The following is a 15442-nucleotide window of genomic DNA, read 5'->3' as shown; positions in this document are numbered from 1 at the left end:
AAATTGAACTCCAATTAAAAAAAGAAAGAAAGAAAGAAAGCCAAAAAAAAAAAAAAAGAGGATTGCATCATGTCAGAGCTGAGAGAGATTCTAGAGATCTCAGCATCATGATACAAACAAAATAGCAGAAGTTCTGCCCAAGGTTTTGCAGCCTTGGCAGATCCAGAATTAGAACGTATAATTGAGTTTCCCAGACTTCAGTGTGTTGTAGAATCGTCCACAGAGCTTGTTAAAAACAAACACCCCAGAGATACCTGGGTGGCTCAGTAGGTCAGGCATCTGCCTTTGGCTCAGATCATGACCCCAGGGTCCTGGGATTGAGTTCTGAAACCGGGATCCCTGCTCAGAAGAGAGCTTGCTTCTCCCTCTCCTTCTGTATTTTCTTCCTCTCCCTCTGTGCTCTCTGTCAAATAAATTAAATATTAAAAAAAAAGACACACCAGAGGTTTGCTTTCAGTGGATCAAGGACTAGGCCCAAGAATCAGCATATTTAGTACCCCACATACCCATGCCTCACCCATCTGCTTCTGCTACAAGTAAATTCTTGCATGATACTGCAAATCACTGACAGGGTCTTCAAAGCCCTCATCAAAGAACTGGATTAGGGAATTAGGATAAATTTAACTGTTTATCAGGTTTTGATCATAGATAGATTTATTTCTGTAAACCAGTATTTGTCTCTTCTATATACAACTAAGATGTGCTATGTATATATAATGAAGTTTCACTCCCAAAGCATTCATACATGTGCTTGTTAACTACATACTACAATAGTAAGAAAGTCAGTAGAATTACCTGGGAAAATTCCATGAAATACACATTCCTAGACCTCACCTTTGGATAATCTGAATCAGTATAGTATAAAGATTCTGATTCCACCAGCCTTGAGAACCTCCTTGGTTTAAGGGGATTTTAGATTTGAGGACATTTTTAACTTCTATTTTTGAATTTTAATCTTTTTTTAAGATTTTATTTATTTATTCATGAGAGACACACAGAGAGAGAGGCAGAGACATAGGCAGAGGGAGAAGCAGGCTCCCTGCAGGGAGCCTGATGCAGGACTCGATCCCAGGACCCCAGGATCATGCCCTGAACCAAAGGATCAACAACTGAGCCACCCAGGTGCCCCTGAATTGTAATCTTTTATCTCAAACTGATGCCTCTATTACTGGTGAGGCCTGAGATAAGTCAAATGAATAAGTCGAAATCGGGATGCCTGAGTGGCTCTGTTGGTTAAGACACTGACTTGATTTCAGCTCGAGTCATGATTTCAGGGTCATGAGATCGAGCCCTGCATGGGGCTCTGCACTGGGTGTGGAGCCTGCTTGGGATTCCCTCCCTCCCTCTCTCCCTCTGCCCCTCCCCTAGCCCCCTCACCCTGCCATGTCATGCCCCTACACACACACCCTGCTCTCTCCTTTTCTCTATAAAAAAAAAAAAAAAAAGACTAAGTAGAAATTATCCAGACTAGTGGTGGGAAATAGCTTTCCTACAAGGGGGTACAGTAGGAGCAAGGCCAGTAGACGAGAAACATCTGCATTTAATAGTAACTATTTTACTTAAATTAACTGTGAGAGATGTACATTCTTTCAGTTACTACTGCCTCTATCACTGCAAGTTAGCTAACGTCTCTGTGCATAAGTTTCCCCAATCATAAAAGGTACAGCAAGTACGTACCTCAGGGTTTTAAGAGGGATTAAATCTATTAATGATGTAAAGTTTTTAGATCAGCACACAATGATCATCTCTAGACTCATCTGGGAATAGGCTGTTCTGGAAAAGGTAATTTCAGTATTTGAACCTATTCTGTGTGTTTTAACCCAAGTATTTTTACTGAAATTGCGTGTGTGATGACAGGTGATTATCAGATATTTTGAAGTTACTGCAATGTGATTATTTTAGTAGCAGGACATTTTTATGTCACCTAACCATTTAAACTCACAGCTTGCTTTCATTACTGAGAAATGTGCAAAGCAGACATTCATACTGTGTAGAGATAAGAGGCAATGATATGGGGAGCTCAAGGATGGAGGAAGGGACAAGTGTGTCTGGGCAAATTATATTTTAAGTCATCCTACTTCAGAGGCATTACAGCAGCTTCATCACTTCAACCACACACACTGTCCAGTTTTTCTCTATATCTTAGGGGCATTATTCCAAATGACAGTTTTAATATGGTGCTAGAGAAATGGATATAGGTACAAATAGTGTTGATGAAGAACCAAATATCTTGGCTTGACTCTTTAATAATTTAAATACAACCTGATGAAATTCAGGTTGTATTTCTGGCTGGAACAAGCTTCCAGCAATTGGCACACCAAGGCCCTAAGGGGTCGCTAATGGGTATTCCACCCCCTGGCTTCCTTTCTGTTTGAGGTTTTGAGGCTTGTCTTAGGCTCTGGGGTGAGAAGATCTGGAAGAGTCTCAGCTCCATGTGACCTTTAATAGCCATGTGATCTGGTGCAAGAAATAGCCATTCTGTTTTTCATGTTCCTCATCTCTAAAATGAGCATACCAAAAGTTGTCAGCTCATGGAATTATTGTGAGAATTAAATGAGATAAATAATGGAATCATACAAAATGCATAGCACAATGAAAGCCTTTAACAGGCTATTTGCCACCTCCCCCTCAGTCCCCAGCACACTGCAGCACTATCTAAATATGATAACTCTTAACAGAAGTTAGCTTTTATTTGGAACACAATGTATAACAGAATTCATTGTAACTCTAGGATCCATCCACCAAGAAGCTTAGTTACTCAAAGAACCATAAAAATATCAGATAAGATATGCTGGTGTTGCCAGCCCTTAGGCCAACTTCCACCTAAGGAAGAGAGCTTGGTGAGCAACAGGAAGGAGTGACTACAAAAATAAATAGAAGATGTGACCAGCTTAATGGTATAATCAGTTTTACATAGTTCCCCATATAGTCCCTGCATTTGCCAATTAATTAAAAAAATTATTTTTTGCTTACCTTTTGGAGTAATATTTAAAAAAATAAATGCTAGGGTGTTTTCATTTGTTTTGTTTTGTTTTTTGTTTTTGTTTGCCCCTGGTTATGGTTTTATTGTTTGTTTGTTTGTTTTGTTTGGCTTGGTTATGTTTTTATTAGCCAAACACCTCTCAGGTATAATCAATAGAGCAAAGTCAAGAGACTAAATTGCAAAAGAAAATTTCTACCTACCAGACTCACAGGTAGTGCTGTTTTGAAATTAAGTAGCTAAGATTAAAAGGTTCTTTTTTCCATGTTGGCACATAGATTACAAAACTACTTTTTTCCCATATCTAATAGAGGAACACATAGCTCTTTAATCATTCTTGAATGCAAACCTTCCTTCATAACTCTTAATGATGCAGGTATTTGTCTTATTTTTAAAGGTGAAGGCAGAAGTTGGAGATGTTAGTATTTTAGTAAATAATGCTGGTGTAGTCTACACATCGGATTTGTTTGCAACACAAGACCCTCAGATTGAAAAGACTTTTGAAGTTAATGTACTTGCACATTTCTGGGTAGGTATGACTTCTTTTATGAAAACATTCCCTTTTGTGAAACCCAAAGACTATGTTTAAAATGGAGATTTCAGCACATGTAAAGATGCATCAAATTAATACTGAAGTTTTATCCAGGTATGAAGGATAACATACAAAGAGATCATTTTTCAGGGTGACTGGCTCACTTAGAAGAGCATGACACTCTTAACCTTGGGGTTGTGAGTTTGAGCCCCATGTTGGGTGTAGAGATTACTAAAAAAATAAGTAGACTTTTAAAAAAACAAAGGCCATTTCTCATGACCAAATCCCAAACAACCATTCTTCCTCCTCCCCTAAAAATATTAATAATAATAATAATAAACTTCAGGTATTATATATGTTTTAATTTTATACTAGATTCTCTCATCTATGTGATCTTGTTCATGAAGGAGGGGATTAGGGGTCATCTGAGCCCTCTTGTGTGGATCTGTTAAGATGATCCCAGTTTCCTTTGCGTGAGTCTCAGGCCTTGAGTGTTTTCTGGCCTTAAACTTGCAAACTTTATTATAAACCTCACATTCAAGGTCTATAGATAGATATTGACAGAAAGAGAGAGAGAGAGTATCTGAAGAGGCTAAGAACTGCCCAAATAGCCAGTTCCTGAAAGGGTCCCTCAAAGCTTTCTTGGATGTAAGTTTGGGATACACAATCTCTAAAGAATATTGCAATTGGAGAAAATGCAGCGTTGTATTATGTCAATATTCCCAAGTTATTGACACCTGTTTTTGTATCTTTATAACTTTGTATCCTTACAACTGAATTTACCTGTCTTTCTATGTTTATTAGTATGTAGGGCATTGTCTTAATGTTTTTGAATCCCCATCACATAGTAGGTGCTCAATATTTATCACATGAATTGTTCTGTGACTACTGGAAGATTGCTGTTCATTTCAGTATTTTGATGCATGACCAAACTATTTTCTAACAATTTAACATTACATACAAATTCTTTTGATAACTCTAGATTATTATATTTATTCAATATATGAAATGATAGAAAACATCAATGACAAAATGAGGGAGAATTAGGGAATAGTAGAAGTTCGCAATTTAAATGAAATGGAGTCTCAAAGTTTTCGGTATACATTGCTTTGCTTAGCTTTTCCAATCTAGGCATCCTATCCAGTTGCCTTATGTTACCACATTTGGCAATTAATCTAGGTTTTTTCCCTTCATTCTAGGAAAAATATTAACAAAATATAGTTTGTTTAGAAATATTCCCAATGGAAAAAAAAAAAGAAATATTCCCAATGGGTCTGCAAATCAGAAATAACAATATGTCTTTTCCTCTTAATAAATACTATTTCTAGACTACAAAAGCATTTCTTCCAGTGATGATGAAGAATAATCATGGCCATATTGTCACTGTGGCTTCAGCAGCTGGGCATACTGGGGTCCCCTTCTTACTTGCGTATTGGTAAGTGAGCATGTGTTTCCTTAATTTGTTCCTGTGCTTAACTTGTATGATTTCTTACCCTGTCTAATGAAAACTACTGTTAATAATGATAAACTTGAAGTTGCTGCAATAGTCAGAAAGTTGCACAAAAGTCTCTTGTTCAACAGCATTATCAACCATTAATCCCCTCCAAGGCTGACCATTCTAGAAGTGGCTGCAGGCAAATTATCCAATTAGAAGCTAAATGTCTTGAAGCATTTCTCATCGCTTTTAGCAGCAAGAAATTATAAAACAAGAGTAATATTTTTGTATCATTAATGAAAGTTAATATTAGTAATTTTTAATAAAGTAATTTTGTGGAAATAAAACAGTATAAAGAAAAAAAAACAAAAACAGTATAAAGAGAAAGTATAATCTGAGATTCTAAATATTAAAAGCATCCAAACAATGGCATTGTTTTTAAAAAATATAATAGTAATCCATTTAAAATCCCATGCCATTGTAATAACTGAAGAGCTTACTATATCAAGCAGGGCACAATAATGGTGTGCTCCACTGTATACTGTAAAGAATTGATCAGTGAGGCCACCATACCCCAGGTGACCCTACCGGTTGCACACACCCCAACAGTGCTTGGCCATTTTTATATTTTAGCAAATAATAACTCTTAAAATGTTGAATTACTGTGCAAATAATATATAGTGTGCAAATAAATATACATACAGATTGCTCAAATTTGTTTTCTACTATCCTGCTTTTTTGGAATGAAGTATCTAAATTCTAGAAACAGCAGATATAGTTGTATGCATATAAATATATAAACATAGGCATGGATGGGTATCTTGTTTCTATATAATATATACATACATATATATGTGTGTGTATATAAAAGGTCTATATTTTGCATTTTACAAGTTTGCAAGGGCATATACCAAGCCATTTTCCTCTAACCACATCTGGAGAGTGGTTATTCTTTGGTAATGATAAGTTTATTTTGTTCCTTTTATTCATCTGTATTTTCTCTCTTAATATATATTTGTCTTCTAATAGTTTTTAAAAATCAACATATATTTGGATTGAGGTTTCTTCTAAAAGACGAAATGACTGCTGATGCAGTCACAGAATAGACCTCTGGTCCAGAGCCAGTATAAATTAGATGATTGTCCCCTGGCCATCAGAAGCTGATACAATTTGGCATTCCTTGCCTTGATGAACCATAGCTACAGGTATTGCTGCTCAGCTACTATATGACGTCCTGATCCCCTGCCACATTCTTGGTCTCTGAGCATCGAGATAACCCAAGAGAAGCTAAGTCCAACAGAGCTGTGAACTTCCTCCTCCTCTTTGCCATAGTAAATAACTGTAGCTCTTTTGATTCTACTCCACTGAATGGTCAGCAGTGAAAACCAAGAGAGAACGTGTTTTGTGTGAGAAACAAATTTATTTTGGTTACTCCTGATAGTGCTTTCAGCAGAAGTAAAAGCTCTCACTGAGTATTGTCAAAGCACAAATGACACACACAGTAGTGCAGATTGCAGACAACACAATTCTAGGCAGCACTGTTCATATTTAGGTCCCTTTAAACTTGAAGGATTTTCCAGGAGATGGCAGTAAAGTAGCTTGAGAAGAGGAGTAGGTTTTTCGTCTTCGCACAAAGGCACCCTCTGGGCTGAAACCACACAAATGGTTTGTATACTTCTGGCTTTGGGACAGAACGGCTGCTTGCTTGCCCCTGCAGGACTCGTCTTTGGATCCTCAGCTGCAAATGACGTGAGCTGCTGCAGTCTGTGATCCTTAGTGACCATACCTGTCTTTGATTCAGTTGACTCTGGTTTTTGCTCAGCCTCTGATCAATTATAGAACTTTCACAGAGACTTCTTCAAACACAGAGCAGTGTGTTTATCATCGGTGTTTGTTATTAACAATTGGGTAATACAACAGAGACACTGCCCTTTAAAACATAAACTTTTCTATTGAAGTATGGCATAACTTTATAAAAGTGCAGAAATCATAAATGTACAGCTCAATGAATTACTATAGAGTGAACACATCTATTTAACCACCATGCAAGTAAAAAAAATAGAACAAGACCTTAGGAGCAACTTTTTGAACAATTCCCAACCAGTAATCCCTCTTTGCTTCTCAAAGGTAAACTCTCTAATTCACTTGCAACACCACAGAATAATTTTGCCTGATTTTGATCTTTAGATAAATGGAGTCACACTATGTTTGTGAGGTGTATCCTTGTTGTTGGTAGCTACAACTCCATCATTGTCCTGCAGGCATTGTGTTGCGTGATATGACTAGACAGACAACTATTTATCCGTAATACCATTTACAAACATTTGGGTTGCTTTCAGGAAGAAACCATTATGAATCATATTGTTATGAATCTTGACTCAATAATTAACTTTATGTGACCTTTGACAAGTTCCTCAATTCCTCTATGCTTTATTTTCTTCACCCATAAAAGAGATTAATCATAGCAACTAACTCAATCACCAGGATGCTGTAAAGTTTAAATCATATAATGTAATGCACTTAGTATAGAATCTGGAGTCCTATAAGTATTCAATAACAGGAGGGTACCTGTTAGTGTTACATTCCAATTCTACTTCCCTGTAATCACACAAAATAGCAAGGTACTCCCTCTCATTTTAGTTTCCAGAATGCTTTGCCTCAGTGGAACTAACCCTATATGCTCTGGCTCCTGAAGGTTGAAATGAAATGATAGGTGATCTGGAATTACCTGGGTTTTTTCCCCTGTAATCCAACTGTTAGCTGTCATTATCCTGAGTTGCTACAGCCATAGCAAAAGAATTTGTTACAGATCCAATCACCTCTATTGGAAAAAAATGTTTCTATTTATTTTGGAGTTACATTTCAACAGTTTTAAATGATTAATATGAAAAGTCCAAGATAAAAAAACAGGGTTCACCATGAGAGATGTTCACCTTTTAATTCTATTCTAAAATGTTTTTTTTGCTGCTTGCTAAGTATTTTGTCCAAAAGTGTCTTGATTTTAAAACGAAAATGTGGGCAGCCCTGGTGGCGCAGCGGTTTAGCACTGCCTGCAGCCTGGGGCATGATCCTGGAGACCCTGGATCGAGTCCCACATCAGATTCTCTGTATGATGCCTGCTTCTCCCTCTGCCTGTGTCTCTGCCTCTCTCTCTGTCTCTATGAATAAATAAATAAAATCTTAAAAAAAAAAACACGAAAATGTTTAAAAGTACCACGAAACTCTGGCTAATATCTCTTGTCAACTTAAAGAGCCAATTTATATGTATGAAAGTCACCAGTATGGGAAGACATGGCAAAATCAAGTCCTGATCTTTATTAGCTTATAATGAAATGTAATTTAAAGGATGATTGGAAAAAGAAATATTAATTCATATTATTAATAATAAGAAATTTGATGTAATGTTACAAAGTGTAGAAAAAATCCACTCACTTTTAGCTTTCATATATATATAAACAACTGCACCCTGAAGTTCAAAAATACGGAGTTCTTTTAATACACTTAATATCATTAACTCTAAGCTTTAATATATTTGTGCACTTTTGGTTCATTTAAGGAAAATCAGAAAATACAGTTTAGTAAAAGAAAACAAATGTACTGATAATCTTACCATGTAGAAATAACCATGGTTAAAAATTATTATCATTTTAGGACATATTATTTTTATTTATGATAGCCACACAGAGAGAGAGAGAGAGGCAGAGACACAGGCAGAGGGAGAAGCAGGCTCCATGCACCGGGAGCCCAACGTGGGATTCGATCCCAGGTCTCCAGGATCGCGCCCTGGGCCAAAGGCAGGCACCAAACCGCTGCGCCACCCAGGGATCCCTAGGACATTTTAAATACAGGTAGACAGTCAAGCATTGAAAGAAATCTGCCTACATAATCTTGGCTTTTTAAAATTTTAAATGAACATTTTGCACATTAATATATACATATGTGCAATATCATTTTCATTTTTTGCATGATATCCTGCTGCACATATGTGCCACTGTTTTGCAATTTATCCACTATTTTTGTGCAGTTTATTTGCCAGGACTCTTTCAGTTGCAAAGAACACAGAACCTAAATGGCCTTGGACCAAAAGAGGAATTTTTTAGCTCTGTAGTTAAAAGTCTCAGGCAGGCTCTCCTCTATCTGTCCGTAGCAGCTCCAGAGTAATAGCCTCTCAATATCCAGCAGGTGGAGGAAAAGCCATGATTTCCCAGTTAATGTCTTTCAAACACTCTAGTTCCAGAGTTTACTCTAACTAGATGGTCCAACTACTGTATGGGGAGGCAGAGAGGGGTGCTACCTGGCAAAATCAGAGTGATGTCACCAGAATAAGGAAATCAGAATGCCGGTGGGCAAAAACAACAGCTATCCATGCCAGACATTTAAAATTGTTGCCTGGGTGGGTCAGCAGTTGAGCACCTCACTTTGGCCCAGGGCATGATTCTGGAGTCCTGGGATCAAGTCCCATTTCGGGCTCCCTCCATGGAGCCTGCTTCTCTCTCTGCCTCTGTCTCTGCCTCTCTGTGTGTGTGTCTCTCATGAATTAAATAAATAAATAAATAAATAAATAAATAAATAAATAAATAAATAAATAATAAAATTGTTTCCGACCATTGGCCTTCATGAACTATATATCCCAGAGACTAACTTGAATATAAATCTTTAGAAACAAGATTGGTTATTTCCTTTGGATAAATAAGAGCAATTACTGGATCTAAAAGCATGGCATATTTTTAATGAATTTGATACCTTTTGCCAAATTGCCTTCCAGATAAGGCTGCCAATTAACTTGTGCTTTGGAAAGGAGAAAGCTATGGAAATTCTTTCTCATCTTTTTTCTTAAGCTTAGCATATATTGAAGGCTTAAAGAAAAGATTCCTAGTTCAATGATATAAAATGAAAATATTCTGTATGTTGATAAACAAATAATTTCCTCAGATTCTCACCATTATTGGTAGGCAAAAACTCCCATCTTGTTTTAGTTTGTATTTATTTTATTCCTGAAATAAAACATTTTTATATGCATAGATCCATTGGTATATTTATATTGTGAATTTTCTGCTAATGTCCTTTAACCATTTATCCATTAGAGGATTGTCTTATTCATTAATAAAAGTTGCCGTATATTAACCCTTACCCATGTCTTATATGCTGCAACTGCTTTACCAGTTTGTCATTTGCCTTTCAACTTGATTGTGAGCTAATGAAGTTTAGACTATATCATATAGAGGCCTGGTTTATTGCGCCAATTTAAAGCCTGATTCTCCCACTTTGTCTCGTGTCTTTGGGCAAGTCCTATAACCCTGTTGGGGGAGGTCCTTCAGAAGACATGACCTGTAAGCTGAACCTAGGCAATCAGAGGCTCCCCCCGCACCTCACCCTGTCCTTGGAACATGGTATCCTATTGCCTTCCCCATTCCCAAAAGCTGCCCCAAGGACACAGCCTTGAGATAGAAAGGTGATGTCAAGACTATCTGGATGGTATATATGACTAAACCCAATTAAGGCCTCTTGTAAACTTATAAGATTCTGGCAGGTGGGTGAGGAAATCTACTCCCCTTGCAGCTGTGCTAGAAGAACCTCCCAGGTTCCCTCGCTTGTTACACCTGCCATCCACCAATCTGTAGTGGCCTTTTTTTTCTTCAGCCTCTCCTTGCTCTCCATGTACAGCAGGGAGCAGTTTCAGATTATACCCAAGAAGCTCCCAAGGGGATTGTAAACCAACAACTCCCTCAGTGCCTCCATTTCCTTTTTGGTAAATGAGGATCATGGTAATACCTATTTCAAAGAGTCGTTGTGAGGATTAAATGCAATAATACATCTGAATAATGGAGGACAGTGTCTGACATATAGTGATCAATTTTACATGTGATTATTTTTGTGTCATTTTTCAAGGTAAGATTTACGTTTTACCTAAGAAAATCTAGAAATCTATCTTTTAAGCCTTCAGGATATGTCTAAGCTTTAAAAAAAAATTTGAGAGAAAACTTTGCACATATTTGTATTTTCCAAAGCACAGGTTAATTGGCACAAATTTACAACTACTTTGTATAATTGCTAATAAATACAGACTTATAGAAAAATAATCCAGTAATTGCCCTGAACTGCACAATTAAAAATGGTAAAAATGGCATATTTTATTATATATATTTTCACACAATTTTCTAAGATGAATAATGTAATACTCCAAAAACCATAGAATTGTACACTTCAAATGGGTGAATTATGATACATGAATTTATTTCTCTATAAAGCTAGGTTTTTTTAAAAAAAAAACTAATTAGAAAAGAAATATCTGCTTAGAATATGATTAATTTTCCTTCTCTTGCCAAATGAAGGAGCTATGACAATAAGAATTGCTTTGCCTTTCGATTCTTTGATTTGACAAATGTTTATTGAGCAGCTGTTATACGCCAAGCACTATGCTAGTCCCTGGGGATTTATTGGAAACCAAAATAGTCATGAAACTTATAGTAAAAGTATGAGGGACAGATGTTAAAAAAAGTTCATCCAAATAAATATTTAATCACAAATCCTAAACAGGCTATTTTGAAAAACCGAAGGTTACTATATATTGGGAAAATAATTTAGACTAGGAGTAAGGGAAGGCCTCTTTGAGGAAGTGAAACAGACTTAAAGGAAAAAATAGGACTTGCCCAAGAGAATTTCCCTGGATATATTAAATAATTAACAGGCTATAGTGATATTAAATCTTATGGAAGCAGCATCAACAAAAGCAAACACTTTACCAATTTTCCTGGCAAGACCTTTGAACCTACTCAGTTCTCATTCCAGTAAGTGACGCTGGGATGCAGTAAGCGTCCCGTGCCCAGGCTTCCTAGACTTTAAAGACTGAGTTACTGGTTTATCTTTGCGAGAGAGATCAAACACGCTTGCACAGAAACAGGGGTGGGAGCAGCAGGGAGCAGACGAGAGAGGAAGTAAGAGAATCCCAATCGGGCTCCCTGCTGAGTGTGGACCCTGAGATCATGATCTGAGCTGAAATCAAGAGAAATCAAGACTCTTAACCCACCGAGACACCCAGGGGCCCTGCTTCCGTAGACTTTAATGTCTATAAATTTACCTAAGTATAATGCACATACTGACTCAGTAGGTCTGGGCTAGAACTTGAGACTCAGCTCATGGCAATGAGGCTTGGCACAGGACCACACTTAACTAGGGAAAACAGGCATCTGAATTAAGCAGATACAGCAACTTTCTTGAATTATTTTGTGACCTCTCTCTGTTTATTTTCAGTTCAAGCAAATTTGCTGCTGTTGGATTTCATAAAGCTTTGACTGAAGAACTGGCTGCCTTAGAAAGAACTGGAGTCAAAACAACATGTCTCTGCCCTAATTTCATAAACACTGGCTTCATCAAAAACGCAAGTACTGCGTAAGTTGAGACAGAAACGAGGACAAAAGGATTGGTGATTAGTGTGAATATCAACCATTCTGTGCAGTTTCTTAAATATTTTAATCCTTAGAACACCTGATATTCGATGCCCTTAGCTCATCTCAATTTCAGCTCTTGTTGATTGTGGGAAAACAGGTGGAGAGACAAGTGAGGGAGAGAATGTACATAAATATAAATACGAGTTAACTCAGGTGAACTTGCTAATCCTCCTTTTTTTTTATTTTCCCAAGCAATGTTTCTCTGACTTAAATATACATACATTTCACCAGGAGTGCTTGGGAACCGTGTAGGGGTCCCATCCCCAGATATGTTGGTTGCTTGGGTTTGTCTGGGATAAGGTAGTGGTGGGAAGGGGCCTTAAGACTCTAGTTAGCAGGTATCATTGGCAATTCTGATACAGATAACCCAGGACCACAGTATAAAAAACATTTTTGCTTGGTTATCTAGAGATTATCCTCTAAAATGAGTACCAACCAGTCTTCACTCGGTTAAAAAATAAAACTATAGGGGTGCCTGGGTGGCTCCATCAGTTAAGCATCCAACTCTTGAAATCAGATCAGGTCATGATCTCAGGGTCATGGGATCGAGCCCCACATAAGGCTCTGAGCTGGGTAGGGAGCCTGCTTGGGATTCTCTCTCTCCCTCTCCGTCTGCCCCTCCCATCACCCCCTGTCCCTCTCTAGAACTAAATTAATTAATTAAATAAAACTCTAAAGGATCAATTCTGAGGTTAAATTTTAATGTTTTTCCCCTTTGGGAATAGTTTTAATGTCTTCATAAGCATGATGCATACTTTTTAAAAATTCCAACATACAGAAAAATACAAATAAATAAGAAAGGTTTTTTTTTTAATTTCCTTGAAACCTTCTATGCAGTGCAGATTACTCGTAACATTTTGATGAACATCCTTCTAGACATCTTTCTATGTACTGCTTAAATATCTGAATTTTATGCAACTGGCATATATTACACATGGGATTCTGGAAGCTGTAAGTAAAGTACTTATTTCCCTCAGCATTGTGTCATGGACATCATTTCTTGTCAGTAAATACAGAGTTTTATCATAGGTTGTATTGATTACTTAGTCTGAACAGTTGTGCCTACTAGAGATTTTTACCATAGCACAGCTATAATGAACATCCTAGTGCACACACACTTTCACATTTTGGTACCATCTCCTTCAGGTAGATTTTATTTTACTTTATTTTTTTTAAGATTTTATTTATTTATTTGAGAGAGAGAGCACAAGTGAGGGGAGGGGCAGAGAGAGAAGCAGACTCCCCACTGAGCAAGGAGCCCAATGCCTGGGGCTCAATCCCAGTACCCTGGGATCATGACATGAGCAGAAGGTGGATGCTTAGCTGACTGAGCCACCAGGTGCCCCTCCTTCAGGTGGGTTTTAGAAGAGGGGTTACTGGGTCAAAGTGTATGCAAATTTTAAATATTTGTACATACTACCAAAGTACCCCAGAAGTGTTCTGCCAATCTGCACTCATGGCCACCAGTGTAGGAAGAGCACCTCCACTTCCCCACCAATCTGCCTTCTGCAGATTTTATGCCTTTTGCCTACGTGAAGGATTGTCTTTGTTTTCTGATGACTTAGTAGCTAGACTAAAGTGTTTTCCTAAGTTTTTTGATAGTTTGACTTCTTTTGTGAATTGCCTGTTACATGGCTTCTGCTCACCTTTTCTACTGAGCCATCGAGTTTCAAAGTTGGTACCTATGAGTTCATTGTACATTCAAATACCCTTTCATATGCCATTGATGTTGCATATATATATTGTCCCCAGGTTGCTATTTGCCTTTAAACTTATTTTTACTTATTTTTACATTAAAATTTCTCAGTTTTTTTTCCTTCCTGGCCTTTCGTTTCTCCCAGGTGTTTATAAAGGTCTTTTTCACTCCAAGCATATGAGGATATCCATCTATATTTTTCTAATACTTTTATGGTTGCATTTTCACATCTAGACCTTTGCTCCACCCAAATTTACTTTAAGAAATAAGATCAGGGTGTTGCTTGTTTTTCCCAAATAGTTAATAAGTTATTTTGCATTATTTATTAAATAACACATTATTTCCTTCACTGCTTTGAAATGTCATCTTTACAATAAATCTGGATAGATACGTGGGTCTACTTTTGGATGATCTCTTGCCCTGATAGGATTCAGTCTTTAAGTTTTATTCTACATACTCAAATTTTCTCCCTATTTTCCCCAATTCATCTGCCTTTGGTGAAAATATATTCGAAATTAATGAAGGATATCCAATGTGACACTCTGGGAAAATAGAAGGTTCTATTTAATACACCTTAATCTAGATATGTCTGCCCATAGGTAGATAGAGTAGAAGGTCGACATCAGCTGGAAATTTGGTGACTGTGCAAAGATCTCAAGCTCCCCGAAGAATCTATCAAATTGTCGAAGAGCCTATTTTTTTAAATTTATCTACTTATTTTGGAGAGACAGAGTGCACAGGGAGAAGGAGGCAGAGGGAGAAGGAGAGAGAACCCCAAGCAGACTCTAGGCTGAGTGCAGAGCCTAGCATGGGGCTTGATCCCACAACCCTGAGAGCACAACCCGAGCCAAAACCAAGAGTTGGATGCCCAACTAACTGTACCACCCAGGCACACCATGAGCCTATTTTTAAGATACGATTTTGTTAGAAAACAAAAGTGAACATATTTACTTCAGAAGGTTAGTGTTTTGATTAATCTGTATTAGTCGAGAAAACCCTAATTGGGCCCTAAAGAGAGAACACAAAGGATGAATTAATTTGGGGGCCTGAGGAGTAGAGCTGACCAGGAGGAGTAGAAAGATGAAAAAAACCTCAATAACCTGTTAAATACTCTATGATCTCACTTATGTGTGGAATCTAAAAAATCTGGATTCATAGAAACACAGAGTAGAATGGTAGTTACCAGAGGCAGCAGGTGGGAGAATTGAGGAGATAATTGTTTCAGGGCAAAACCTGCAAGTGGTAACTCCTGGAGATCTAATATGCAACAGAGTGATTGTAGACAGCAATACTGTATTATAAACATCAAAGTTGGTAAGAGGCTAGATCTTAATTGTTCCCATCACACACA

The 15442-nt window shown here is 37.4% G+C and overlaps 1 protein-coding gene across 1 annotated transcript in view; it reads left to right on the top strand.

Moving 5' to 3' along the window:
- HSD17B11 (hydroxysteroid 17-beta dehydrogenase 11) overlaps positions 1 to 15442 on the top strand; it is a 33317-nt gene that overhangs the window by 7461 nt on the left and 10414 nt on the right. Inside the window, exons 3-5 of the mRNA XM_077882819.1 lie at positions 3378 to 3509; positions 4841 to 4947; positions 12199 to 12336. Coding sequence (XP_077738945.1) covers positions 3378 to 3509; positions 4841 to 4947; positions 12199 to 12336 — 377 coding nt within the window. The remainder of the gene's footprint in view (positions 1 to 3377; positions 3510 to 4840; positions 4948 to 12198; positions 12337 to 15442) is intronic.

Source organism: Canis aureus, chromosome 33 (genome assembly GCF_053574225.1).
Source record: "Canis aureus isolate CA01 chromosome 33, VMU_Caureus_v.1.0, whole genome shotgun sequence".
In the NCBI taxonomy this organism is placed as follows: domain Eukaryota; kingdom Metazoa; phylum Chordata; class Mammalia; order Carnivora; family Canidae; genus Canis; species Canis aureus.
Note: the sequence above shows the minus strand (reverse complement) of the source record. Positions and strands in the feature narration are given on the sequence as shown.